We start from the raw sequence: 27,618 nt of genomic DNA, 5'->3' as shown, positions 1-27,618 counted from the left end.
TCCAAGTGTAGACCCTGGACAAGCAGCATCAGCAACACTTGGGGGCTTATTAGAAATGCAGGTTCTCGAGCAGCAAACTCTGGGATATATGCCCAAGTTTGAGAACCAGCTGTCTACAGGAACTTACACTTTTCTATCAGAAATATAAATTTTTCTGTATTTGGAGGGCCACTTATTCTTTTCTTGCCAAATAATTTCTTTTTTACCACTCCCATCCACTAAGCTACCTTTTTACCCACAAAGCTTTATTCAAGAAAATAATTACTTTCTGCATCATGCTGGGTAATGTCCTGTTCCAATTCCAACTGATTTTATTTTTCAAAAATCACTGAAAATAATTGTGTGCAGATAACACAGTCTGTGGTTGTTTGAGTTCAAATCCAGCTCCGCTGCTTGCTAGCTGAAGGCCTTGGGCAAGTTACTTAAAGCTGAGAGCCTGTTTTTTCACCTATAAAACTGAAGGTAACATTACCCATTACACAGGACTGTTGGGCAGATTAAAGGAGATAAACCACACAAAATACTGGAGACAGACCAAGCATTTCTACATTTTTATGTATTCTATAGTGCCTGCCATGTTATAGAACATATTTAATCTATTAATAACACTAATCTCCTCTCTACTGCCCATCCATAAATCCAGTCCTACTTCCTACAACTTTCTAAAATAAAGCTTTCACTTCTCATCTTTTTGCAATCCCTCTTCCCATTTTTCTTGTCTTGTACTTTGTCCTTAAACAGTAAATGCTTTGAACTTAGGATCTTACCATAAGGTATCATTCATCACTAAATAAATACATCGAGTCAGAAGAAAACAATACTTGTGGGTTGCTTTGCAAGCCTTTCAAACTGTCAGTAGGCTAAGTAGGTGATTACAAACAAAAGCAGAGCTTTCTTCAAGTTAAATGTTGCTTCAGACGTAAAACAGTGCACTCTTCTAAGAATTATGATAAACTTGGGGGATAAGCAGATTGCAGAAGGCTCCACAACACATTCCTCTGGCAAATATTTTAGCTAATTCTTTCCATTTTGACTCAGAAGAAGCAGATACACTGCAAAAAATGCCAATGACTCTACACACTAAATAGGAGACAGGCACATTCCAGGATGTGCCTCTTCCAAATAGGCCTGCACTGCATTTGTTTGCAGACATTACAATAAAACAGTAAAGCAACCACTATTGCATGAAGCCTCTGAGTGTTCAATCACTTGTCTCCTCTCCTTCAGCGCTAACTTCCATCTTGGGAAGAGCATCATTATCTTCGTTTGACAAAACAGAAGAAACAGAAGCTCTGAGTGGTTCAACAACTGGTCCAAAGCCACTTGGTACGTGAAGTGGCTGGGCTGGAAGTTAGCTAGAAAGTGCAGGATGAGGGCTTCCCTGGTGGCGCAGTGGTTGAGAGTCCGCCTGCCGATGCAGGGGACACGGGTTCGTGCCCCGGTCCGGGAAGATCCCACGTGCTGCGGAGCGGCTGCGCCCGTGAGCCATGGCCGCTGAGCCTGCGCTCCACAACGGGAGAGGCCACAACAGTGAGAGGCCCGCGTACCGCAAAAAAAAAAAAAAAAAAAAGTGCAGGATGAGCGGCTGCATTTACAAGTGCATGAAGTAACCATGAGTCCATGAGTAACTGACATAAACTTAACCTGTGTTCTGCCAAGTGTGGAAGTTATTCAACCACAGCTCACTCGAAGCACACATGGAGTTTATCTATAAACACATTTTTCATTACTAATCAAGTACTGGTTTTGTTGGCTTCATTTCCCCAACAGAATTGTATGCAACAAAATCCCCTTTACCACAAGGTTGCAGAGCTGTTCTAAGAAGGGTCTTTTTAGAAAATATATTCTGGGTGCCATCTATTTAATGGTCACATCCTTCTCTTCTGAATGCCTGTTGTGTCATGATCTTTGTCTGTTTTCTCTACTGCAGCTATTAAGTGTGTAACTCGGCCAGATCCTCACTTGTCATCAGTGCCACTATCGTTTGCACAGTCCTCCAAGATCACTTTTAGGTGCATTAACACTTAGGATTGTTGTGTCCTCTTGATGAAGTGACCCTGTATTACATGAAATGTCCCTCTTTGTGTTATGTTCTTTGCTCTGAAATCCACTTTGATATTGACACAGTCACTCCAACTTTCTTTCGGTTAGTGTTAGCATGCTATGTGTTTTTCTGTGCTTTCACTTTGTGTTGTCTTTATATCTAAAGTGGGTTTCTTGTAGATGGCATTTAACTGATCTTGCTTTTAACTGGGGTATTTAGACTACTTATCTTTAATGTGATTATCAGTAAGGATGGCTTTAATCTACCATTTTGCCACTTGTTTTCTATCTGTCCCATTTGTTCTTTGCTTCCTTTCCCCCTTCTTCTGCCTTCTTTTGGACTATTTGGATTAATTATGTGTTTATTTCATTTTAATTCCTTTGTTGGTTTATTAGCCAAAACTCTTTGTGTTTATTTTAGTTGTTGCTTTAGGTCTTTAGCACGCATCTGTAACTACCAGTCTACCTTCAAGCGATATTACACCACTTCACATACAGTGAAGCAGCGCACTTCCATTTCCTCCCTCCCAGCCTCTCTGCTATTGTTGCCACACTTTTTATTTCTACTGTATGTTATAAACCCCACATACATTGTTATTATTTTTGCATAAGCAGGCAATTGTCTTTTAAAGAGAAATAACAAAAAAAGCCATTTATATTTACCCATGTAATTACCACTTCTACTGCTCTTCCCCTTACCACTTTTAACATTATTAAATCCTGCAGCTTTTGCAAGATGTGCAATTTCACTTTGCAACTGTGTTGTTGGATATTTGACCCCAAGACACATGGGCAAGGTGAGCAGGAACAGACACAGCAGCTAACAGGATGGATGCTTGAGTGAAAGCTAATTTTATAAAAGGTCATTTTATTAGTTAATATAGTTTATATCATGCTACCTTTACAACCTCAAAACTGCAGGGGCTTGAACAGTGAATACTTGAATTATAAGAATGTTTTATGATATTGTAGAGGATTATTATCCATGTTAACCAACATTTAGCCAAAAAGGAGTTAATGCAACAATACATTCAACACGTATTTGAGCCCCTGCCTTTCTAAGCACTGGGGAAACTGCAGTGAACAAGACAAAATAAAACAAAAAAGTCCCTGACCGCATGGAGCTGACATTCTAGTGGCATCACCAAGCATCTTGTTTGGGGGCATACAGGAGGGATATGATCTCTGTTCTCACAAAATTCTCACTGCAGAAAGACGTGTTATAGTCACGAAAATATAACAAAAATATAAAAGATATATACACAAACCGCAATGGGACAATAGCTAAGCTTAAAAATGGATAAGTCCTATTGTCAAACTATTTTAAGATTCCCAAAAAGGAGCAGCTAGCTTACGCAGACATTTCAAGTTGAACTGGGTCCACATACACTGCACAATATTAGTCAATACCTATCAGAGCCAAATAAATTTCCTTCCCAAACAGGTGATGATTTTAAAAATTTGATGTAAATTCATTTGAAAGGCCAAGTTTCATCATATTGCAGACACAGCACTAATATGGATTTGGCTCCTAGTATTGGGTGGATTTCTGAAGTGGCAGGATTGTGTCCTTTTTCTGCTACATTTCCTACGGAGTGACTTCACAGTACTGAAAGTGGCTGAACATCAATAAAGGTTTGCTGAATGTTTGTCTTATGTTTTAGCAATGGAACATTTGGTCGTAAGAAACAAATCCACTGAAACTGGTTTAAATACAAAAGGAAACAGGCTGAAAAGGAACAAGGCTATTTCATGGAACCCAAGGGCAGGAAATACAGCTGGACAGTAAAAGGGATCAGAACCGGAAGCAGGAAAACATTCAGATCAAGGTAGTACGTTTCTTGTTGCACCATACATCTTGCCTCTGCTTCTCTCTGTAACTGCATCCCTCCCTCTCTACACAAAGCAGCTTTCTCTATTCCCCACTTCACAAGGTCTTCTACTCCAAGCACACAATTGAGACTGAAAGTCTGCAGCCCAAATGGTTCAGCCAAGAACATGAATCAGCTGCCCCAGGCCTGGGGTCCCCATCCTTGTCTACTCAGCTGACGTCAAAAGACCAACTCAAATTCTATGAATATGTCTACCTCTAGAGGGGCTTCAGAGCAAGGAGACACTCCAAAAGGTATCTACCACCCTTATCCTGTATGCTAGGCCAAGGTGAAACAAGAGAAAACTTCTCGGCAAATGCAAAGGGAGCTTCTGTGTGGCTCCTCAGTAGTGACTTAGTAAACAGGTCATTGCCATCATTCCCTGAACCAGGCATAAATAACCCTCAGAGCTGGAGCTGACACCCACACCCGGAAAGCTGAAAGGAGACCAGGTGTCTGTCTTTCTCCATGACAAAACCTCAATGGCTGCATAAAAGATGCTGACCTCTGAGCTAGTGCTGGGATCACAATACTGTTTCATTCATGAGAAAAATGAAAAGGACACAGGCAAAAAAAAAAAAAAAAAAAACAAGGGTCTCTCAAAAACTGCGAAAGACCACAATGAGTGAGGGCCATCAGCCCAATAAAGTAGACAGGAGTAGGGCTTGGCAGTCCCACTGCTCTCTGGGCTCAGGGCCCTCCACCTTGACAAGCAGCACCAGGGCTGCAGGAACTCTGAGTTCACCCTAGCCTAGGAACAGTCATTAAGGGGGAGATGAGTAACGATGGCCAGTCTTTGGAGGAGACATAAAGTCTGCTCAGCAGCTGTGGATGGGCACCCATGCCAGTTTGCAGCATGCCCCTTCCACCTCCCAAAGGAGGCCAGCCAGAGTGTGGTAATGAAACTGCACATAGTGGAAATGGGATCTAAATGAGTTTAAACTGATTTATGTTAGCTTTTGTAAAGATTACCCGATATCAGGAAAGTGCTACCACTGTGAAATAATGTCAACAATCCTTAAGACCTCCACCTAATGGTACTTGCACAGAATATTTATATTCCTCATCATAGGAACAAGGACCATAATGGATACCGTTTTTGTTTTATTAGGGATGCATATTTAAATTAATCTGCTATTTGCCTAAACAATTAGCTGCTTCTGTTTGCATGCACAAAGCCAAAACTGCAATTAGGCTTCCATCAAAAAGATAAGTCCCAACTAAAACTGTCCCAGTGGAATCATAAGAGCTCAGGGCAGAACTTCCCAAAATTGCTTTTTAGCATAATGGTAATTATGTTAATTGCTTGAAAGGTAAATAACTGCTGAACTGGTTTTGGAAAAAGACAATTGGTATTATCCCTCCCCTCTGATCTTTTTCATGCACCATTAAATTTAAAACAGGTTAACAGTTTAGAAAGTCATAGACTGGTCACTTATTGAACTGCACAATTTGTCTTGTGGTCTTTCGCGCTTTTTTTCTCTTTTTAAATTAATTATTTATTTTTAGCTGAGTTGGGTCTTCCCTGCTGTGCACGGCTTTCCCTAGTTGTGGCGAGTGGGCGCTACTCTTCCTTGCGGTGCGCAGGCTTCTCATGGCCGTGGCTTCCCTTGTTGCGGAGCTCGGACTCTAGGTGCGCGGGCTTCAGTAGTTGTGGCGCACGGGCTTAGCTGCTCTGCAGCATGTGGGATCTTCCCGGACCAGGGCTCGAACCCATGTCCCCTGCATTGGCAGGCGGATTCTTAACCACTGGCCACCAGGGAAGTCCCATCGCGCTTTCTTGATCGGAACTTATTTTAGCCATGAGCTCCTGTTCACTTGAGCTTGCACAATAAACACCTGACTCTGAGGCTTGGTCTCAGCTTCATAATAACTAAGTAGACAAGATCAACTAACTGCAGTTCAGAGACACTTAGTGACGCTGACTATTCATAAAGCCAGCTGGCAATCTCAATTTCCACCAAGGCAAGTGTAAATAAACACTTGCCTATAAGAAATTAAGGAGGAGTCAAAGGAAATTCTGCAATGAGAAAAAGCATCTTAACAGAAATTTAAAATACACCCATACAGGTCGTAGGTGATCAGTAAATGTTCCTTGCTCTTCCCTGTATGTCAGAGGAGGAGCCATGCAAGAAAGCCAATCCTGCAGATCTCTGGCCGACAGAGAAAAGGCATATTCTTACTACAGTGTAAACCTGGAGCAAACAGGCGCCCAGGGCAGGCCACCTCCCAGCCCTGAGGAGGCTGGCCAAGTGCATCTGTGCGTGTGTGTGCGGGGGGGATGCTTCTGACCCAGGATGGGGTGAGGATGGAGTTGGGCCCCACCCAGTTCAGGGGCCCTGATATTTGTCCTTCAGGCACTGCTCTCAGCCCAAATATTTGGAGGTTTGCCTGCTGAGTTTCTCCTTGGCCCACGGCAGCCATGGGAGTGCCTACTGTGGGGGGCAGCACAGGTCCCAGTAGTAACATTTTTGGTGGGACTGGGGTTCATTGATATAGAAGCTTCTCACCCACAGCTGAATGACTGCTTTCCCTCTTGCATGTCTCATGTCTAAGCGTAAGGTGCTCCTTGTAACCAGTTGCGTAAAATATCTGCATCATGGGCACGTGTTAAAGAATCTGTGTGTTAAAGAGACATGTACTGAAGAAACCAGTTGTTAGGAGATTTTCAAGGATGCTTCAAGGGTTATTTCTTTGGGCTTCTTCATGTTTGATTCATGTATTAAATCGGGCATTTAGAATAAATAAATAAATATACCCATAGCACTCACTGAACGTGTACCTCTTCACTCATTAAGTCTACACAACATCACTATGAAATGTAAGCCAGAGATGTAAGTGGCGTAAAGTTTGAGAGGACAACACAAGTTCTGCTTTCATGGGAGAAGAGGCCAGTAGGACATTAAAATCAGTGTAAACAAGGGACATAAAGAAGGGCTAAATCATGGAGGGTCTTGAAACAGAAAAAACTAAATGAAATTTATCTCTCACCTAGATGCTGCATCCACTGTGCATGTCATCCTCACCATCCCAGCTGAACAGAGCTCTAAAGCTGAACTCTCTTGCTTATGGCAGAAAAACAATACATATGAAGTATTCTGGAAGCTGCATTCCAGACTGACAAGGGAATGTGAATGGGCTTGTGGACCAATGAAGTGACTGGTTAGTGCATAAGCAAAGGAACGACAAGACATAAGATCACCAAAGCAGAAACTGAGTCAAGAAGGAGGAAAGATGAATATATTTAGTGGTCTCAAGTTCAAAGCAGAAAGAAAGAACATTCTAAAAAGAAGAATCAAAAACAAAGAGACAGTAAATTAAAAAGGAGGCAAGTGATATAGTGTAGGAATATGACAATGTGACTAAATAGAAGCATTTACAGTTAGCAAAGTCAAAGGAAAAACAGATCGATGGGGAAGAATTTGGACCAGCTCTTCTATAAGGGGAAGTGCAGAGAAGGCAGACAGTGCAAGGAAGACATCATTGTGCACACAGCCACTAACTCCAGCCAATTTTCTCCTGCACCACAACTAAGTGATGTAAACAATATAGAGTATATCTGGAAAACTATATCAGACGCTGGGACTGGTCAACGTCTCTAGAGAAGAGAGGGGGTGACTGGGGGGAACCAGGACCCCGTAGTGGTAGGGAGAGAAAGAACACTTTTTTACTACATGTTTTTTCTACATGTAATACTACATCAAACAATTTGTTATAATTTGTACACATATATTTATAAATATTAATTTTATCAGTGATGAGATATCTTTATTATTTTTCCCAATCACAATCCACATTTTATAATTAATATTTAACACGGATATACAAAATTAAATTAAAAACTCAAATTCTACTTCCGATTCATTGATGGGTTAAAGTGAATTAAACTCCAAAGGAAAGGGCTTCCCTCGTGGCGCAGCGGTTAGGAGTCCGCCTGCCAATGCAGGGGACATAGGTTCAAGCCCTGGTCCTGGAAGATTTCACATGCCAAGGAGCAACTAAGCCTGTGCGCCACAACTACTGAGCCTGCTCTCTAGAGCCTGCGAGCCTCAACTGCTGAGCCCGCATGCCACAACTACCGAAGCCCGTGTGCCTAGAGCCCGTGTTCTGCAACAGGAGAGCCCACCACAATGAGAAGCCCGCACACCGCCGCAAGGAGTGGCCCCCGCTCGCCGCAACTAAAGGGAGCCCACGCGCAGCAGGGAAGACCCAATGCAGCCAAAAATGAATAAATAAAATAAATTTTTAAAAAAACCCAAAAACTCCAAAGGAATCCGTAACATCACCACCACTTCTCCTGGATCAGGCCGGCACAGGGCCTGGGCTAGGACTGGCATTCAGTAAGTCTTAGCCTCCTTGTTCTTTTTCTTTTTAAAACTACTGTTTACTGCTAACAGGAAAATATGTCTGTCTTCAAAAATAGCTCCACTCATATGTTGAGTGATATAACCGTATAATATTTAGAAACCTGTGTAATTTAAAAGCAGTGCTGGTAACTACTGAAGCTGAGGGACAGGGATACGGAGGCTCATCAGACTATGCTTTCCACTTTTGCATGTTTTGAATTTTCCATAATAAAACAGTTTTAAAAAATAATTTGAAAGGCCATCCCTAACAAAAGCAAAAACATATTAACTTGTATCTTACAAATGTTTTCAGTAGCTGCCCTGAAAACTAAGTGACTTCTCAATTAGGATGGAGTTGCAATGAAACTTCTAATGATAACACTGGAGGACTTTTACATCTATGTTCATGAGGACTATCAATCTGCAGTATACTTGTTATCATATATTAGTTATTATTTTTCTTCTTTAGTCTTGATAGGTAATGCTGGCCTCACAAGCTGAGTTGAGAAGTGTTCCTCTTAGTCTATTTTATGGAAGTGTGTAGAATTGGTATTATTTCTTCCTTAAGTGTCTGGTAGAATTCACCAGGAAAGCCATTTGGCTTGCAGTCTCCTTTGTGGAAACTTCTAAATTACAAATTCAATTTCTTTAATGGAAATATAGCTATTCATGTTTTACAGTTCTTATTAAGTGAACTTAGGTAGTTTGTTTTTCAAAAAATCAATTTATCCATTTTATCTAACTGGTTGAATTTACTGGCATAAAGTTGTTCAAAATAGTTCACTGTAACTTTTTAATATCTATAGGATCTGTAGTGATGTCCCCTCTTACATTCCTGATGTTGGTAATTCATTTCTTTTCTTCTCTTTTTGTCCTGATCAATCTGGTTAGGGTTTGTCAATTTGATCAAAATTTTCAAAGGAACAGTTGCCCATTTCATTGATTTTCCTCTATTGTTTTTTTCTCTATTCTATTTCATTGATTTCTGCCCTTATCTTTATTACTTTATTCTTTCCACTTATTTTGTTTAACTTTCTCTTCTTTTTCTAGTTTAAGGTGAAAAGCTATACTGTTAATTTGAGACTTTCTCTTTTCTAATATAAGCGCTTAATGCTATAAATTTCCCTCTAAGCATTGCCTTAGCTACATCCCATATACTGATATACTGTTTCTAATTTTCATTCAGTTCAAAATTTACGCATCGTGCTGTGTCATTAAAAATCAGTGTTCAATATATACGGAATCTAAAAAAATGGTTCTAACGAACCTAGGGGCAGGACAGTAATAAAGACGCAGACGTAGAGAATGGACTTGAGGACATGGAGGGGGAAGGGTAAGCTGGGACGAAGTGAGAGAGTAGCACTGACATATATACCATACCAAATGTAAAATGTATAGCTAGTGGGAAGCAGCTGCAACATACAGGGAGATCAGCTCAGTGCTGTGTGACCACCAAGACGGGTGGGATAAGGAGGGTGGGAGGGAGATGCAAGAGGGAGGGGATATGGGGACATATGTATACATATAGCTGACTCACTTCGTTATACAGCAGAAACACAACATTGTAAAGCGATTATACTCCAGTAAAGATGTTAAAAAAAAAAATCAGCGTTCAATATACACTATGGAATATTAGCCGTAAAAAGGAACGAAAATGAGTTATTTTTAGTGAGGTGGATGGACCTAGAGTCTGTCATACAGAGTGAAGTAAGTCAGGAAGAGAAAAACAAATACCGTATGCTAATGCATATATATGGAATCTGGAAAACTGGTACTGATGAACCTAGTGGTAGGGCAGGAATAAAGATGCAGACGTTGAGAACGGACTTGAGGATACAGTGGGGGAAGGGGAGGCTGGGACACAACGAGAGAGTAGCACCGACATATATACACTACCAAATGTAAAATAGATACCTAGTGGGAAGCTACTGCATAGCAGAGGGAGATCAGCTCGGTGCTTTGTGATGACCTAGAGGGGTGGGATAGGGAGGGTGGGAGGGAGGCTCAAGAGGGAGGGATATGGGGATATATGTATGCATATAGCTGATTCACTTTCTTGTACAGCAGAAACTAACACAACATTGTAAAGCGATTATACTCCAATAAAGATGTATTTAAAAAAATATATCAATGTTCAGTAAAACCACCCCCCAATTAACCAAAGGATTAACACCAAACCTTGTATCATAAATGCAATGTGCCACTGTTTCCTGCATGATAAAACTATTTCAAATTATTTTCACTAGTAACTTCAAAATTTTGTAGTTATCCTAGAAATTGATCATCTGCTAATGTGTGCCTAGAGCATGAGAACTTCCCTCTCCAGTGTTTCTTAAATTTGAGAGTTTGCAGACCTCTAAGAATTCATCTATGAATCAGTCAGTGTGAAAAACAAAGCATTACAAGGCACACAGGTGATCACTTGGAGCCAACAGCCTATGACTATAAAATGCAAATTCAAATAATGAGATCTCACAGTATGGTTTAGTTACAAGGTCAAAAGATCCAGATTCCTTTTTAAAATTACGATAAAAATACACAGATTTAAAAAAACTTTCTGGGCTTCCCTGGTGGCGCAGTGGTTGAGAATCTGCCTGCCAATGCAGGGGACACGGGTTCGAGCCCTGGTCTGGGAAGATCCCACATGCCGCAGAGCAACTGGGCCCGTGAGCCACAACTGCTGAGCCTGAGCGTCTGGAGCCTGTGCCCCGCAACAAGAGAGGCCGCGACAGTGAAAGGCCCCCACACTGCGATGAAGAGTGGCCCCCACTTGCCACGGCGAAAGCCCTCACACGAAACGAAGACCCAACACAGCCAAAACTAAATAAATAAATAAATAATCAATCCTTCCCTCTACTAAAAAAAAAAAAATTTCCTAGAGATCTCACAACTCCCACCCACGATTTCATCTGTGGAATGCTACTTAAGGAACACTGAACTATTATTTAGTTACAGTGCATATTCAGTCCAAAGTACATATAAGCAAGTGTAAAACAAATATAACTTCAAACTCCCCTCACTGAAGAATAGAAAAACTTTAAAAAAGCATTTTTATTCAGCAACTTCCTCCATCACATAAACATAGTCTCTATGGCTTGTCTATGAAACAAAATCTAACACCCTAGACCATTCCAGGTGGCAGTCAACTTTAAAGTTCAATGCCCTAAGAAATACTTCCTCAGTACTGAAAGAACCACCTCAGTTCAAAACTCTACATTTCAATTTTTAAATCCACTCTGAATATCTTTAAAATGTGAGCACTCTTACTGTTAAGAAAAAAGGACCCCATCTGGTATTTTTGTGGTTTTTATCAGAAAGTTGTTTCACGTTGTTTTATCCACCAAGTGTCTGAATAAGACTCCTAAGACCTAAGGGTAGGCAACGGTTTCAGGCAAGAATTACTTATTGAAACTTTTAAGAGAAAAATGACCAGAAAAGGCAGGCCTTGAAAAAGCACAAAATTCTCCACAATCCACAGTCAGGTGTCCTAGCCATCTCCCAAGCAATGCATTAGTATGTTAATAATCCACTTCTGAAACACCAGGGGAGAGGAGGAGATTGAATATTACATTCAAAGGTTATGTTATTAAATTGAAATGTCATCATCAACATACAAATGAGAGACATAAACAAAACTATTGAAGAACTGATTTTTTATTAAACATAAAGTTACAAATAAAACTTTAGAAGCACCTAGTCTCTACAGCCGTCTAAAATATGGTCCTACTGTTCACTGCTAAAAAGAAGCTTGGAGAGACCCACTCCCATCCATTGTGTGCACGAGAGTAAATGAGAAATCATAGTCACTTCGGCCCAGGTCAGGCACAGCCCTGGACAATGGAGCATGCGTGCATTCAGACAACTGCACTAGGAGTGCTGCAGGAGTGGATAAGCCACTCTGCCTTGCTTGACAGCGCCACAGAAAGACGACTGTTGGCTGTCCTATCTAGGCTTCCACGTGCTAATGTGCACTGGGTCTTGTTTCTCCTCTCTCCACTGAGGGGGACAAATAAGAACTTCTTTGCACCTAAGAAGTGTGTAATCTCATTTCTCACTAAAGAGTGAGTTTTCGTGACAAACTCTGAACAGGGAGCGGGTTTCGAGTATGCTGCCATTCCCCAATGCTGTGGCTCCAGGCCAAAGGCAGGCAAGCATGGAGCAGATGGAGTCCTGGCAAGGTCTGCACTGTCCCTGCATTAGTAGCATCTGCTCATTACTCAGAACCTTCGCCTGCTTTATCTAATGCTCCAGGAAAAGCATTTTGATTTGATTCATTTCGGTACGGTAACGTGCAACACAATTAGTGGTAAAATCAAACTGGAGGACGGCCAGTGCTGACAATCGGAAACAAGGCAGAAGAAATATGAGGCCAGTGGGTTGGAATTCAAAAAATCACAACTGTGGATCATCTTGCCAAATCTCAACACCCCAGGTGGGTGGTACAGTGTTCCTGCAGGGCCAGGAGGCTAAGAAGGACGTGGGGATGACTAACTTTTTCCCAAAGCAGTTTCCATCTCCCCCTCTGGACCTGACTCCTTCTGCGGAGAAAATGTGTACAGACAGACCATCAAGGGGGTCTCAATGGCTACAGAGCTTCCCTTTGGCACAAACAGGGAGCTGAAGTTCACTGGCTCATTTTATTATCTTATTCTTCTTTTCTGTGGGGCACAGTCCCGAATTTCAGACCTCACGAGGTGAATTTCCTTTGTGCTAGCATGGCACTGCCTAAGAAGCGCGTGTTCCCCGCTCCTAGAAAGAAGCAATACGAAATGTGTGTTTGATTATTTCAACCTGTCTTTGGCCAGAAATAGTTACTCAGGAGTATGTTGGTACAAATCGCACAATGACAATCTGTTAAACTGAAGTTAAGACCAAAGACAATGCTACCTGAGGTCTGGGGTGAGGTTGAAGGGGGGAATGAGAAGCTGTTGCTTATCTCAGAAAGTAACAATTCCCATCAGACAGGTAAAACAAGCTGAGTGAGAGAGGAGCAAGAAAACACAAGAGCTTTTATCAAAGAAACAATCCTAATACCAAAAGGAATTCAAGACAAAGCAAAGATTTCAGTGTAAACGATGCAGCCAAGGAAGTACTATAGATTTTACCCACAGAAGGGCAAAATGAAACCCAAAATAATAAGACAGACAAACGTGATGATGTAAGTGTAAACAACCAGACAGATCAACTGAACAGAATGTAACATCCAGAAACAGACCGAAATACTAAAAGAGTTTCATGTGCAGAAACTTGTACAGGCAGCACCTCAAACCAGTGAGGTGGAGATGGGCTTTCTAATAAGAGATGCTGCAAAGAAATAATCAGATTCATATACTATTATTCTAGGATGAACTCTATACTGGTCAAGATTCAAATATAAAGATAAGCCATAACACTATCATCCAAAAGAACACAAATAACAAATGTTGGCGAGGATGTGGAGAAAAGGGAACCATTATACACTGCTGGTGGGAATGTAAATTGGTGCAGCCACTGTGGAAAACAGTATGGAGGTTCCTCAAAAAACTAAAATTATAACTACCATATGACTAAGCAATTCCACTGCTGGGTATATATTTGAAAAAAATGAAAACGCTAATTTGAAAAGATGCATGCATTCCAATCTTCATAGCAGCATTATTTACAATAGCCAAGATATGGAAGCAACCTAATTGCCCATCAACAGATGAATGGGTAAAGAAGATGTGGTGTGTACACACACACACACACACACACACACACTGGAATACTTCTCAGCCATAAAAAAGAATGGAATTTTGCCATTTGCAACAACACGGATGGACTTAGAGGGCATTATGGTAAGTGAAATAAGTCAGACAGAGAAAGACAGATACTGTATGATCTCACTTATACGTGGAATCTTAAAAATACAACAAACTAGCAAATACAACAAAAAAGAAGCAGACTCACAGATACAGAGAATAAACTAGTGGTTACTACCGGGAGTAGGGGTTTAAGAGGCACAAACTCCTATGTACAAAATAAATAAGCTACCAGGATATATTGTACAGCACAGGGAATATAGTCAATATTTTATAATAACTATAAATGGAGTACAACCTTTAAAAATTGTGAATCACTGTGTTGTACACCTGAAATTTATATAGTATCATCTCAATAAAAAAAAATTTTTATTAAAGCCCAAACAGTAACAGAAGAAAAAAGAATTACAAGTAGCAGGTACATATGTGAAAAAATTCAACCTCTCTCACACTAAGAGAAATGTAAGTTGAAACATTTGGATACCATTTCTTATCTATCAAAGTGACAAATACTGAACAGTTTGAAACATACTTTGCTGAGAAAATGGGCTCAACTTCATACCCTGCTGGTTCGAGTGCAAAATAATATAAGCCCATGCGCATCCACCTTTTGACCCAGACATTTCTGTAGGAAATAATCCTTCCTGCATTCACATGAAATGTCATACGTACAAGGCTTTTCACTATCACACTGTAATAGCAAAAGCATAACACAACTGTTCCTCAATAAAGGACTGTGTAAATAAACCACAGTGCGTGTACACAATGGAATACCATGAAAAAGGAGCATCTTCTCCATACACTGACGTGGACAACGTTTCAAGCTGTGTCATTAACGAGATGTAAGCATTCCCAGGTTTATTACAGCATTATTTACAATAGCCAAGATATGGATACAAGCCAAATGCCCATCAGTGGATGAATGGATAAAAAAGACGTGGTATACAGACACAATAAAACATTATTCAGCCATGAGAAAGAAGGAAATCCTGCCATTTTCAACAACGTGGATGGACTTTGAGCATATTATACTAAGTGAGATAAGTCAGACAGAGAAAGACAAGAACTGTATGGTATCACCTACATGTGAAATCTAAAAAAGTCAAACCTGTTTAAAAAAAACTGAGTAAAACGGTGGTTATGGGGTGGGGCGGGGGAGGAACAGGCGGGATAAGACTGATGGTGTTTAAAGGTACAAACTTGTAACAAGTGGTGAATAAACCACAGGGTTCTAATGTATAGTATAATGAATACAGATACCAATATTGTACTATAACTATGTAATGTGATAAATATCACCACAATGGCAGTCATATTACAGTATATAAATGTATCAAAGTAACACAGTGTACACCTTAAACTTACACAATGTTACATGTCAAATTTATCCAATTAAAAAAAAGATACGCCATTAAGTTAAAAAAACCAAGGTATGGAATGATATAAAGTAGTACGCTATCTTTTGTTTAAAAAGGGGGGGGAGGGACTTCCCTGGTGGCGAAGTGGTTAAGAATCCGCCTGCCAATGCGGGGGACACAGGTTCGTTCCCTGGTCCAGGAAGATCCCACGTGCTGCGGAGCAACTAAGCCCGTGCGCCACAACTACTGAAACCCACGCCCCTAGAGCCCGTGCTCTGCAACAAGAGAAACCATCGCAATGACAAGCCTGCACACCACAACGAAGAGTAGCCCCCATTCACCAAAACTAGAGAAAGCCCACGCGCAGCAAAGATGACCCAAAGCAGCCAAAAAAAGAAAAAAAGAAAAAAAGTAATACTTACTTGTATTTACAATAAAGAAATACTAGAAGGATAGAAAACAAACTAAAAAATATGGTTGCTTTAGAATGGAGTGGACAAAAATGGGTAGAAGCAAGACTTTGCAATGCATAACTTTATATATTAGCTTGACCTTACATCCCTTAAAATGTATTACTTAGTCACATGCATTAAATTACAAAATAAAACCCACTCATTTATGGATTAAAAAATTAAAATCACATATTCACATACATACATAACTACTGTCTAGAAAAATAAACCATAAACAAAGTCCATTGAAGAATAAGGGACAAATTGAAAAAATATTTAAAATCAATGACAAGGGTTATTTCCTTAGCCCTTTATTTTCAACTGCAGAAGATAACAACCCAAAGAAAATGGGGAAACAATTTGCAGAGAAAGAAATACAAACACCTAAAAACACAATGAAAAGATGTTCATATATACTTATATAAAGAAAGGTAGACAAAAACAACAGTGAAATACCATGTCCACCTATCAGACAAGCATGAGGAAGCAGTCATTCTCATATACTTTTAGCGAGACTATAAACTAGTGAAACCTTTTTGGAGGGCAATCTGGCAGCATTTATCAAAACGTAAAGCATCTGTAGCCTCCAATCCGGGATTACTGGTAATTTGCTCTGTGACTATACTTGCATAAGTCCATCACGATACTTGTTCAAGGATATTGTTTTGCAGCACTGCTTTTAATAACAACAACAACAAAAACCAATCCAAATGTGCATCGTTAAGGGCCCTAATAAATAAATTATAGTACAGCCACATAATGCAATACTACACAAGCTGAAAAAGAACAGGGTTTACCTATAAGTGCTAATATGGAAAGATCCCAAGATGTGTCACTAGGTGAAAAATCAACATGCAGAAGAGTACACAGAGTGGGACATACGTGTGAAACGTGAGAGGAACTAGGAGTAGGGGAGCAGGGAGGAACACTTCAACTTCTTTTTGTATGCATTTTCTTTTTTTATATATTATCCTTTTGTGCTTTGAATTTTAACTACGAAATTTTTTTAAACCAAGTATTTAAAATACATTATGACAATTATTTGCCAAGTATTTACTGAAAAAAGAAGTTTCCCTAGCCTATCTACAAGGTTTCCTATTATTTCTGTGCAACGACAGGGATAAGGGTGACAACTACAATTCTAACCAACAAACTAAAACCGGCAGCACACTTGCACATCACCAAAAACTCTATTTTCAAGCTCACAAGATATGAGATGTGAGGGTGCAAAAAATTGAGATGCACCTCTTTCTAAGTGTCTCTGTGGAGTTATTACATAAACAGCACTACATCCCTGGCATGGCCCAGAAGACACACCAAAGTTCTCAATTTGCGACTGATGAATGATTCAACCTCAAGGAAATAACTTAGTCGGCTTCTCCGGACCTCAGTTTCCCGATCTGAAGAAGAATGTGTGTGTGGCAGGAAGAGGCTACTGGATGGTTCTAAAACTGTATATGATTCTAACTTAAAAGTATTACAACTTCTGCATAGTTGTTTGAAAAAAACCTCATTGATAATTCGGCACATAGGAATCACACTCAAGCTGCTCTTATATTATCTATTCAGGATGTTAACAAACATACACGAACTATGACATACCCCAGAGACAGCTTAGCTGAATTTCTAGAGGCTGAAAGGAAAATCCATCAATGGTGCCCAATTAATGTCAAACCAAAAAAACAGAGTTCATGTTAAAGTAATAAAATGAAAATATTTAATATTTCAGCTCTAATTTTTATTTCTTAAATGGCATATGGATATAAAATTCCCCATTAGGTCCTTTACTACAGTCTTGTCCCTCTGAGCTACCTCTGAAGATTTGCAACCACGCCATGACAGGAACGCTAACATTCTGCAATATCTTGTGATCCAACTTTCAGGCAAGTGGGGAGACAAAGCTTTTGGAGACTCAAACTTTACAACATAATGGAAGTTAGGAGCATGAGAGGTAGTACACAATATCACAGCCATCAAAATTATTAGACTCTTCTTACCTAGTTCTGTAAATCCACAGCTGCCCACACACAAAAAGAATTCTGTTGATCCCAGAGAGACAACGTATTACCATAAATTATCTCGTATGGTATGTAAGTGCCAGGAAAAGGTAGGCCCTGCCTACCTTTATTTTTCTATTTCCATATTTGTCAATAGATTATCTATGTCTATCCTCTTTTCACTCTTTCCTTTGGATCAAGCAGAGACGAAAGGAAAAGTAGGCCAAGTATATTTAACACCAAACAAGTTATTTGCTTAAGATGGCTTGGCCAGCCTTGTCTGGCTCTAAAACCTAGCCCTACAGTTCCAGTAGGAATTAAACACCAGTTTGAAAGGGCGCTGTGTTCCAATGCCTACTAATGCATTGAGGGTTATTGGCCAACTTCTTCACATAAAGGCAAGAATAAGGGTGTGTGTGTGAACATGTGTGTGCCCACATGTATGTACGGAGGGATTATGGGTGGAGCCGGCCACAGCTGCTTAATTTTTGTCAAGCTTTTTTTTTTCCTTAACAGGGAGGAGGCTTGTGGTTACTTACCATCCTCATAAGCCGCTACCGCCAGCGAGCTGTTTATCCTCACAAAGGAGACATATGGCTGCATTCCAGGCTCATCCTCCTCGTAGTCCGATTCCAGGAAGGGGGCTGTGTAGTCCCAGGTGCGGGTGTCCCACACCCTCACGTCCCCTGATGTATATCTGGAAAAGAAGGACACGCTTGGTTCCAAATGGGGAGTGAAGAGCAGGGCCACCATGGAGAGAATGGGGAAGCCTTAAAACGACAGAGGAGTCAGATCTGGCGGGTGTGGAGCCACTGCCGCAACACTGTTTACACGAGTCACTCCAACAAGAGGAAATGGCAACTCTGTAACAGAAAGGCCAAGAGCACGTTTCCTGTTCTCGTAGCACAATGGGGACAATTTCAAGTGAGAATACTGTAATAAAAAATTGGGTAGCAAGATCTCCTTGTTTTTCCTTTTTGACTATTATAACCAATCTGTTACCTTAAGTCCTCTCAGTAAAGGGATCACTAGCAGAAATGTGTAGAAGCCACGCTATTTATACACAGACGCACACATGCGAAAGACAGAGAGGGAACTGCTAAGGACTAATGGTCTTACAGGCACAAGCTTTCTAGTACTTCATCCATGCATCAGATTTGACTGATTAAAGTCCCTAAAGACTAATTGATTTGCTGAAACAATTAAATCTTGCCTTTAGCAGCCAGACAGTGCTGCCTTCTCATGAAAAGCTCTTGCCAACATGTATGACACACCCCGGTTTCGCCCGCTTAGAGGACAGGAGCGCTCACTCTCTCCGATTACACCTGCCACTGAAGCAAATGCCTCACTCCATCAACGCCAAGGCAGGGCCAGAACCTGCGCAGACACCAGGCCCCGAAGATAACGGAACGGCCAGATGATGAGGTGGTGCGCTGGCTGCCACTGAGGTGTCTACGCTAAGTTCTTCACATCTGCTACAGGGGGTTTGATTCAACATGTAAAGCAACGGTGGGAAAGCACGTTAGAAACGGGGTAATGTATGTATATCGATGCTCCTCTCACTTCACCCCAGCTTCCACCTCCCCCCTCCGGCCCCGTGTCCTCAAGTCCATTCTCTATGTCTACGTCTTTATTCCCGCCCTGCCACTAGGTTCATCAGTACCATTTTTTTTTTTTTTTTTTTTAGATTTCATATACATGCGTTAGCGTACGGTATTTGTTTTTCTCTTTCTCATTTCACTCTGCATGACAGACTCTAGGTCCACCCACCTCACTACAAATAGCTCAATTTTCTTTCTTTTGATGGCTGAGTACAGGGAGATCAGCTCGGTGCTTTGTGACGACCTAGAGGGAGGCTCAAGAGGGAGGGGATATGGGGATATATGTATGCATATGGCTGATTCACTCTGTTGTACAACAGAAACTAACATAGCACTGTGAAGCAATTATACTCCAATAAAGATTAAAAAAAAAAAAGAAACGGGGTAAGAGTCTCATGATGAACCCACACAAACACAGAGAAAGGCAGACAACTGTAAAGGTGTTCAGTCTTCCTGAGGCCAAGCCATAGTTCCTTCTTTGATCTCATATTACAAGTGTAGAATCGAACAAGATAACTCCAAGATTTATTTAATTACTTAAGTCTATGACATGATGCATCTATGAAGTGGTTATAGATGAATTTCTCATGCGAGGTTTCTTAATAAAGAAACTGGGAATATTCTGATTCAGGAATGCTTCATTTACTAAATGTAGCAGTGTTTCCCTCAAATTATTAGTTGACAGCAAATACGTACATTATGAATTCAAAGGCCATCCTGTCACACACATTCTCTAGGTTGGAGCACTGGACTCTCTCCCTGTAGGACAGTGACTGGAGGGTGTATGCGTAGTGTAAAGAGGCAAATAGGAGAGACGTGCTTTCTAAAACTGGACTGATGGGCCTCTGTTTGACCACTGATCCTCCAGTAAAGAGAAACGCTCACTCCATGAGTGTCATTACACCTGGTGATGCACAAGCAAAGGCAGCTATTGATATCGCCACGGCCGCTGGCTCCCAGACCCTCCAGGCAGAGCTCCATATCACCTTCAATGAGGAAACCTCCATAAGAACACACACTGCACTGCACCAAAGCTACCAGGCTCACCCTGACACCCTGAAAATGACTCCAGCATTCCCTGCAATAAGGCCACATGCTTAGCAACAGAGACACTCAACAGAGATAACGTGGCTGAATTTCTAGTCTGTGTATGATTATTAGATTCTTAAGGTTAAATTCTATGTGAAAGGAACCGGCCAATTCAGAAAAGAAGGGTAAGAAGGATGGCAACATCTTTCAGAAATACAGAGAAGGTAAGTGAAAGACAGAGGGAACTCAGGAGATCAGAGGACTCAGGAACTTTGAGAGAAAGAAGTACACAAACCAGGAAAACGTATGTACTTTCCATCAGTCTTGGTCACTCTGTTTCTTATGACCTGCATATGGGACCACACCAGCCGTCTTCACGTGGTCCTCTGAGGTGCCCCCTTAGTGGATACAGAGGACAGGATTTGGGTGGCCTGAGCGCCACCATCCGCAAGCTCCCTTTACACAAGGGGTTCCAAGGTAAAGCAACAACCACCAAACCAAAACTTGAAAAACTGCTGAACCACACAACCGTGAGCTATGAAATACAATGTGTCTCTCTCTTTTGGGGAAGAGGAGAGACGGAGGGCAGAGGTCACCCAGAGAGGAGCATCTTTTAACATCGAAAAGGCTCCTGACCAGCCTCTTCTTCCATGCGGCTGTCCCCTTCCCACTGCCATTCCACCCACCTAAAATTAAACACGTGCTCTCCTCAAAAAGCCTCAGCCCACAACCAGACTGGCCTGTTGCAAGTTCCTGATTCTGTCGGTGACAGCATCCATCCCAGGTCACTGGTACAAAACCGAGGGGCTCCTCCATACCTCCTTCCCTGGCCACCCACACTGCTACACATGCGGTCAGCACGCCCTTCCTGCCCTTCTCGTTCCCCGTCTGCCAGCAGGTCCCACTCCCGCATCAGCTCCCGGCCGCCCCACGGCAGCCTCCTCACTCCTGAGCCTCGCCCACCTGCAGCCAGCCCCGCACCAGCCAAGCCCTCAAAAATACCTGACTACGCGGATCTCTCTCCCTCTCTCTCCACACTAGACCCTGAGCCTTATCATCTACCATGACAGCGGCCTAGACTTTCCTCGAGTGGCAACTGTGTGAGTACGTGTGTAGTCATCTGACTGTTCGTCTCCCCTACGAACCCACAAGCTTCTAAGGTCAGGGGTTGGGTCTTGCTCACTGATGTTGATCCAGTGACCAGAACAGTAGAACTACGATAGTACTTGACACCTAGGAAGCCCTCTGTAATCCTGAGGCCTCAACACCACACTGAATGAAGCTTTAACTACCGGCCAGGCACTGAGAACTCTCCACAAACTGGCCTCCACCCCTCTTCCAGCCTCACTTTCTCCTCTTCCTTAGCATGAGCTGGCCTCTAGCCAGGCCTGCCGTTCACTGGCTTCCACACCATAGGTGTCTCTGCACCTTGGCTCCACCTTTCTGGAGCCCCTTCCCTCCCCATGAACCAGCTGGGTGGGTCAACCTTGGCTACACATTAGAGTCACCTGGGATGCTTTTAAAACTCCCAATACCCAAGGGCACACCAGATCAATGAAATCTGACTCTCTGGGGGTGGAACCAGACAACAGTGTTTCCCAACGTGCCACCAAGATTGAGAACAACCTACCTCACTCAAGCCCACCAACGTCTCAAGGCCTAGCCCAGGCCCTCCTCCTCCATGAAGCCTCTCTGACTCAACTACTGCGCCCTTGGACCTGAAGAAATGGCGTTCACTGCTACATCCCACGTCTCCTCACCCTGACCGTGAAGTCCTCGTGAACGCCCTACCTCAATGCCACAGCCTCCATCACAGTGCCTTACACACAGCTGAAAGAAGGGGGTCCCCAGCTGCTTTGAGTGGCATCTCCTTTTCTTTCTGCTGCCCACCTTCTAGTGCTAATGGTCAGTGAAACACCGGAATGCGTGCATCGAGATGCGTCAGACTTCTTGCATTTACTTCCAAACTGATTAAAACCTCTCTATAAAACACGGAATAAGCTAAATTATTTTGGTAAACATGAAATTTTCCATATATATTCGTTTAAATCAACTCCATTCTTCATGGCTAAAAAGCATGATAATAGCATAAATGCTGCAAAGCAACTCACAAGGCAAATATAAAAGACTCGGGGTCTCCTTTATGACGGGAAAAGAGAATAAATATCCCATTTCAGCAGGTACTACACGATGACTCAGCAATAGGCTCTAAAATCTGACACATGAAAGCAACCATAGCAGTGGTGCTCAGACTGTGTTAATGAACTCGTGCTAAAGAAACAGACATTTTCATGAGGTTAAAACACTGGTTGGGGCAGAGGGACCTGGACCAAACTCTAAATGTGATCTAAAAGCGCTTAATAACGTTGGCCAGGAGAAGCAAGAACAGATAGGAAAGGGAGGTAGGGAAAAGGGCTGATTCTTCTCCAGAGCTCCAGATGTCTTTATGGCTGCCTAATGACAATTACACTCAACCAATTAAGACACCACTATGACAGTTGCATTGTCAGTAAGCCTTTGGACCCCAATGTTGATGGCTCTCTAATTAGTGTCTGTGCAAAGTACAACTGCGACTAATATATTAGCTGATGTAAGAACGCTAAAGAAAAACTAAGGAAGAAAGAAGCCTTTTCCAAACGAGTAAGGACGTCCCAGCCCACGGCACGGACCAGTGAAGCTGTATGCTTTTCCCAGTCTTTTTTTATGCTTGGCAACGTTGAGTTTACCTCCAAATAAATAGGTCAGAGACCACAGCTGATTTTTTGTTGAAAGAATGGGAATAGAGCCTCTTTCAAGCTCGGCACACCAGAACAACTGCCAATTTAAAATGATTTACCATGGAAGAGCTTTCATTAACTAGTACATTTCCAATAAGCAGACTACTTATTTGGACTAGGAGACCTGAAGAAAATGGAAGAAGTGCTGTACAGCTGCAAACCACCTTGAACCTTTCTCCTCCTCTAAGGAGCCAAGCAGGTGGGAGCTGTGGGGGGATGGTTCCATTTTGCTTCCAGCTGCCAGTGATTTGCTAAAAAAATTTTTTTCAAGGCTCTTCACAACAACCTGGGGCACTGTTTTAAGAATCTGGTAGTCAGGTTAAGTGACTTACCCAAGGTCACAAGAAACATTTTAATGGCACAGCTGGGGTCAAACCGGGTCCCCAGGCTTTTCTCTAACTGCTGCTCTAGACAACAAGTCACTCTGCCTCCTCCGATGAGTGTCTGTAAACACATACGGCTTTTAAGAACCATCCCCATTTAAGTGCAATATAAGGAATTTACTGTTTTGAATACTGTGACTCAGGCTTGCCGGACATAGCCCCTGACCCTAACTCATCAATTCTACCACTACAGCTCAACTGGAAGGCAAGAAGCCAACAACAAAAAAGCTCAGTATGCTGGCAAGGGGCGTGGGACTGGGCAGATGCAAAGGTGCCGCCTACACATGCTTCACAGGTGATGTGGGAGCACATGTGGGATGGCTGGTAAAACTTCACCCTCTACAGGACCACAGTCACAGAGCCACCCCCAAAGTCACAAGTCTATTCTGATCAAGTACTCACAGCAGCCAAAAGGAGCCTTGTTATGAGGCCTCAGGCCAGGAACAGCAAATGGTTTCATTTGTGTGTCAAATCCAATAAATCAGTAGTGGCTGCCTACAGCCCTGTGTTGAGAAGGATTCTGAAGCTGTATTCCATCCAACTCACCAGAAAAATAAATGCTGTAATGGATTTTTCATGCCCACCGTTGGTTTGGGAGTGAGGAGCCATGGAATCTATGCAAGTTACTTGCGTCCTTACTCCATACAAAACTCTGCCTGGGGACTTCCCTGGTGGCCCAGTGGGTAAGACTCCACGCTCCCAACGCAGGGGGCCCGGGTTCGATCCCTGGTCAGGGAACTAGGTGCCGAATGCCACAACTAAAGGAGCCTGCGTTCCGCAACTAAGACCTGGTGCAGCCAAATAAATAAATAAAAACTCTGCCTGGCCAACTCCTAGTCATCCCTTCCAGACTCAACTGAGAAGTCACTTCTCAGGAGAAACCCTGCCTGACTTGGAGCCTACACTAGGTGCCTCTCCCCAGTGTGTTAGGGTGCCCGCTCTTCCCCTACCCTAACCTCTCTCACACTGTCCTGTAACCACCTGTAACTGTATCCCTTTGGCCTATGAGCAAGGGATGTGTACCCCTCCCCTCAGCAAGGAAAGCAAGAGATGTGTACCCCTCCCGTCAGCAAGGAATGTGTCTGCAGTATTCATCTGTGCTTAGTACATGCTGAATGAACGATTCTGACTTAAACTCAGAAGATGGAAGTGGTTTAAAGCCTACAAAGCAATCAGGCAGAGGCCCCTACAAGTGCAGTGCCCACATTTCAAGAAATGTTCATTATGCCCTTAACATGCAGAGGTTTTAGGAGCTAGTCACACATACTCCATACTTTCTTTAGTAATACCAAAGATTACAAATCAATGAAAGCAAGAGTATTTACTGTTTTCTATGAAACATGACTGTGTTGTATTATGCAATTAACAAAATGAACTCAATCCCACGGTGCAGTCTTTCTGTGGAAATGCACTACTACAAACATCAAGTGCAGCTTAAGATGCATCAATTGAAAAATAATGAACATCTTAATGGACCTTACGAGATCCATGCACTACACACTTAAAACTGTTTTCCATACATCTTGGTTAATCACAATCAATAGAGTCAGAGCCAATGATGATTATGCAGAGTAACTGTAGCTGTGGCCCTTCCCATTATTCCTTGGAGAACCAGAGATGGATAAATGCAGTCATGAGTTCACCAGTATTTATTAAGGATATTCTGGAGCTCCTTCATTAAGGATATAATAAATGTAAAGCTCTCCTCTGGTCTCTTATCAATATCTTACCTCAGACTTACTTACCAGAAAAGCATGTATACCTCACAGCAGAAAATAAAAGTATTTATAAAAAGAGGTCCCTAATGGGTAATGATCGAATTCCTTATGGGAAACAATCCAATGTCATAATAAGCAGCAGCACAAAGTCTATATAACGCAAGGTTGAAAGGAACTGCCAAGAGAAACAGTTTTTTAAAAAGGAGAAAGACAGAAAGCAAGTCCTTAGTAAGTATAAATATGGGGTGACATTTATCTAATGCAATTTTTATCACCAATCTGTATTTACAAAGCATCTGTTATCATCTCAAGAGCCTCAAACTAATCCTATGTATTATCCATTTTTATACATTCACATGAAGCTAGAGTATTACAAACACCATCCTTGAGGTCCTCAGCTCCTGAATAGCAAGTGTTGTAAAATTCAGGGCAAATACACACTATTTCAGATCAAAGCCATATTTTGGCATGGTACATGGTCAATACAAAGGCACATTTTTAATTACTGGGAAAAGTGGAGAAAAAATGGCTAAAAGCAAGATATTTCAAGTTATCTTAGACACGTGCCTGTGTCTGAACTATTATTTTCCAACAGTTCTTAATTATAAACAATGATAACATTCCAATAAAGTGTCAATAGGCAAAGTGAACCAACCAGAGATTCAGACACCAAATTTTACATATATAAACTGGAAGCTCAAAATGTTGCTTCATGTCTACATAAGACTGGCAACCCTCTCGACTCTGTCCAGGTTGTGACAGACAGAGCTCTAGGAAGGATAAAAGCCAGAACGACAGCCAGAGATCACTTGGCTGCTAGAGACGTGTGTGTGGTTTTGCTTGGTGTCACTTGCCTCAGAGGGAATGGAGATGGAGGAAGTGCAGGAGACCAAACAGGACAACTGAGTACTTTTCAGGGAAAGAAGACACCTAGCACTTGGTGACATCAGACGATCCAGTTTTCCCTCCAACCACACATGACAGAGAAGAAACATGGATACACAGTCACTGTTCCTTCCAGTCAAGGCAGGAGTTGCACCCTAAAAAGGCAGATCACCACAGCAGAAAACGGAAGGAGAGGCATTTAGGAGTGCTGAGAAAAACCTTGACACAAAGAGGGGGCTTGATGTTTTTTAAAACCAAAACGGGGGGGGGGGGGGGGGGCGGGGAATGGTCCTCTAATGTGAATAGTATGCTTTCTTACGCAAACTGAAGCGCTTCAGACTTATGAATCTTAAGTGACAGTGAGGAGGGACTTCACTGCAAAACACCACCATACTCCTGGGCATCTGATAAAAGCTTCTCGTGAGCTAATAGCTTAATGGTTAGCAGAGCTGGCACAAGGCTCCCAGTGAGCCCCCCCGCTTGACTTTCTCCGGCAAGTTTTACCCGAGATGCTCTCCTTCACTAGATGGCAGTAAAGCGAATATATTCCTGGCAAATTATACCTAGACCTACATCTCAGGTTATAATGTGACCCTTCTGAACTCATGATGTCATCTGTTTTCAACACCCTTAACTCCCAGAGTGCAACTGTGGAGAAAGAGGACGGTCTAGGCCTCACAAAACAGGACTGGGATGCCGTCATAGCCTCGTCCCTTCTAGTCTTTTCCCTCAATGATAAACGTATAATTTGAGAGACATTCTAAAATTCTCGGAGCTCTCACCACAAACAAACAAAAACAAAGAAACAAACACCATGCTTCCTAATCACTTATTATCAACCAACTTTCTAGATAACATCTCTTCTTCTAAATCCAAGGAAGACACATGCTAAACCTCACCGCATTTCAGGAACGCTACCAGACCACAAAGAAAACACAGACACAGGCTGAGCTCTGAGAGAAAGAGACAGGTGGCTTATCGCAGAGATTGGTGGCTTCTCAGCACAAATTATTCTCAGGTTAAAGAAATGGGAAATTTTAGCCAGAAAAAATCAAAGTAAAGGTTGTATTTGAATTACATACTTAGTCACCGTTGAAGGAACTTCCACTTACCTGACCAGCAAAGAAAACCACTGTTTCTGGTATTTTCTGGGATGCTGCATATCACTGCTAGGTGGCCACATGACACCACAGAGAGGCACGAGGAAGGGCCAGAGTTAAGAGCTTGGTAAGTCAAAGATGCGGTAAGGAGGCTCAGAGAGTGCAGGGTCTCAGAAGTGCAAGAAGTTTTCCTTCTATACATACCTTCCCCAAAGTTTCCTCGGTGCTGGGACTGGTGTTAGGCTCTGAGGTTACAAACATGCTTTATACATGGCCCC

At 42.1% G+C, this 27,618-nt stretch overlaps 1 protein-coding gene across 2 annotated transcripts in view; it reads right to left on the bottom strand.

Annotated features, from left to right (window-relative positions):
• FBXW8 (F-box and WD repeat domain containing 8) overlaps positions 1–27,618 on the bottom strand; it is a 114,198-nt gene that overhangs the window by 51,151 nt on the left and 35,429 nt on the right. For both annotated transcript variants that reach the window (XM_079941911.1, XM_079941910.1), the window contains exon 5: positions 18,387–18,544. In XM_079941911.1, coding sequence (XP_079798037.1) covers positions 18,387–18,544 — 158 coding nt within the window. The remainder of the gene's footprint in view (positions 1–18,386; positions 18,545–27,618) is intronic.

Source organism: Stenella coeruleoalba (assembly GCF_951394435.1).
Source record: "Stenella coeruleoalba genome assembly, chromosome: 14".
NCBI classification, from domain to species: Eukaryota; Metazoa; Chordata; class Mammalia; order Artiodactyla; family Delphinidae; genus Stenella; species Stenella coeruleoalba.
Note: the sequence above shows the minus strand (reverse complement) of the source record. Positions and strands in the feature narration are given on the sequence as shown.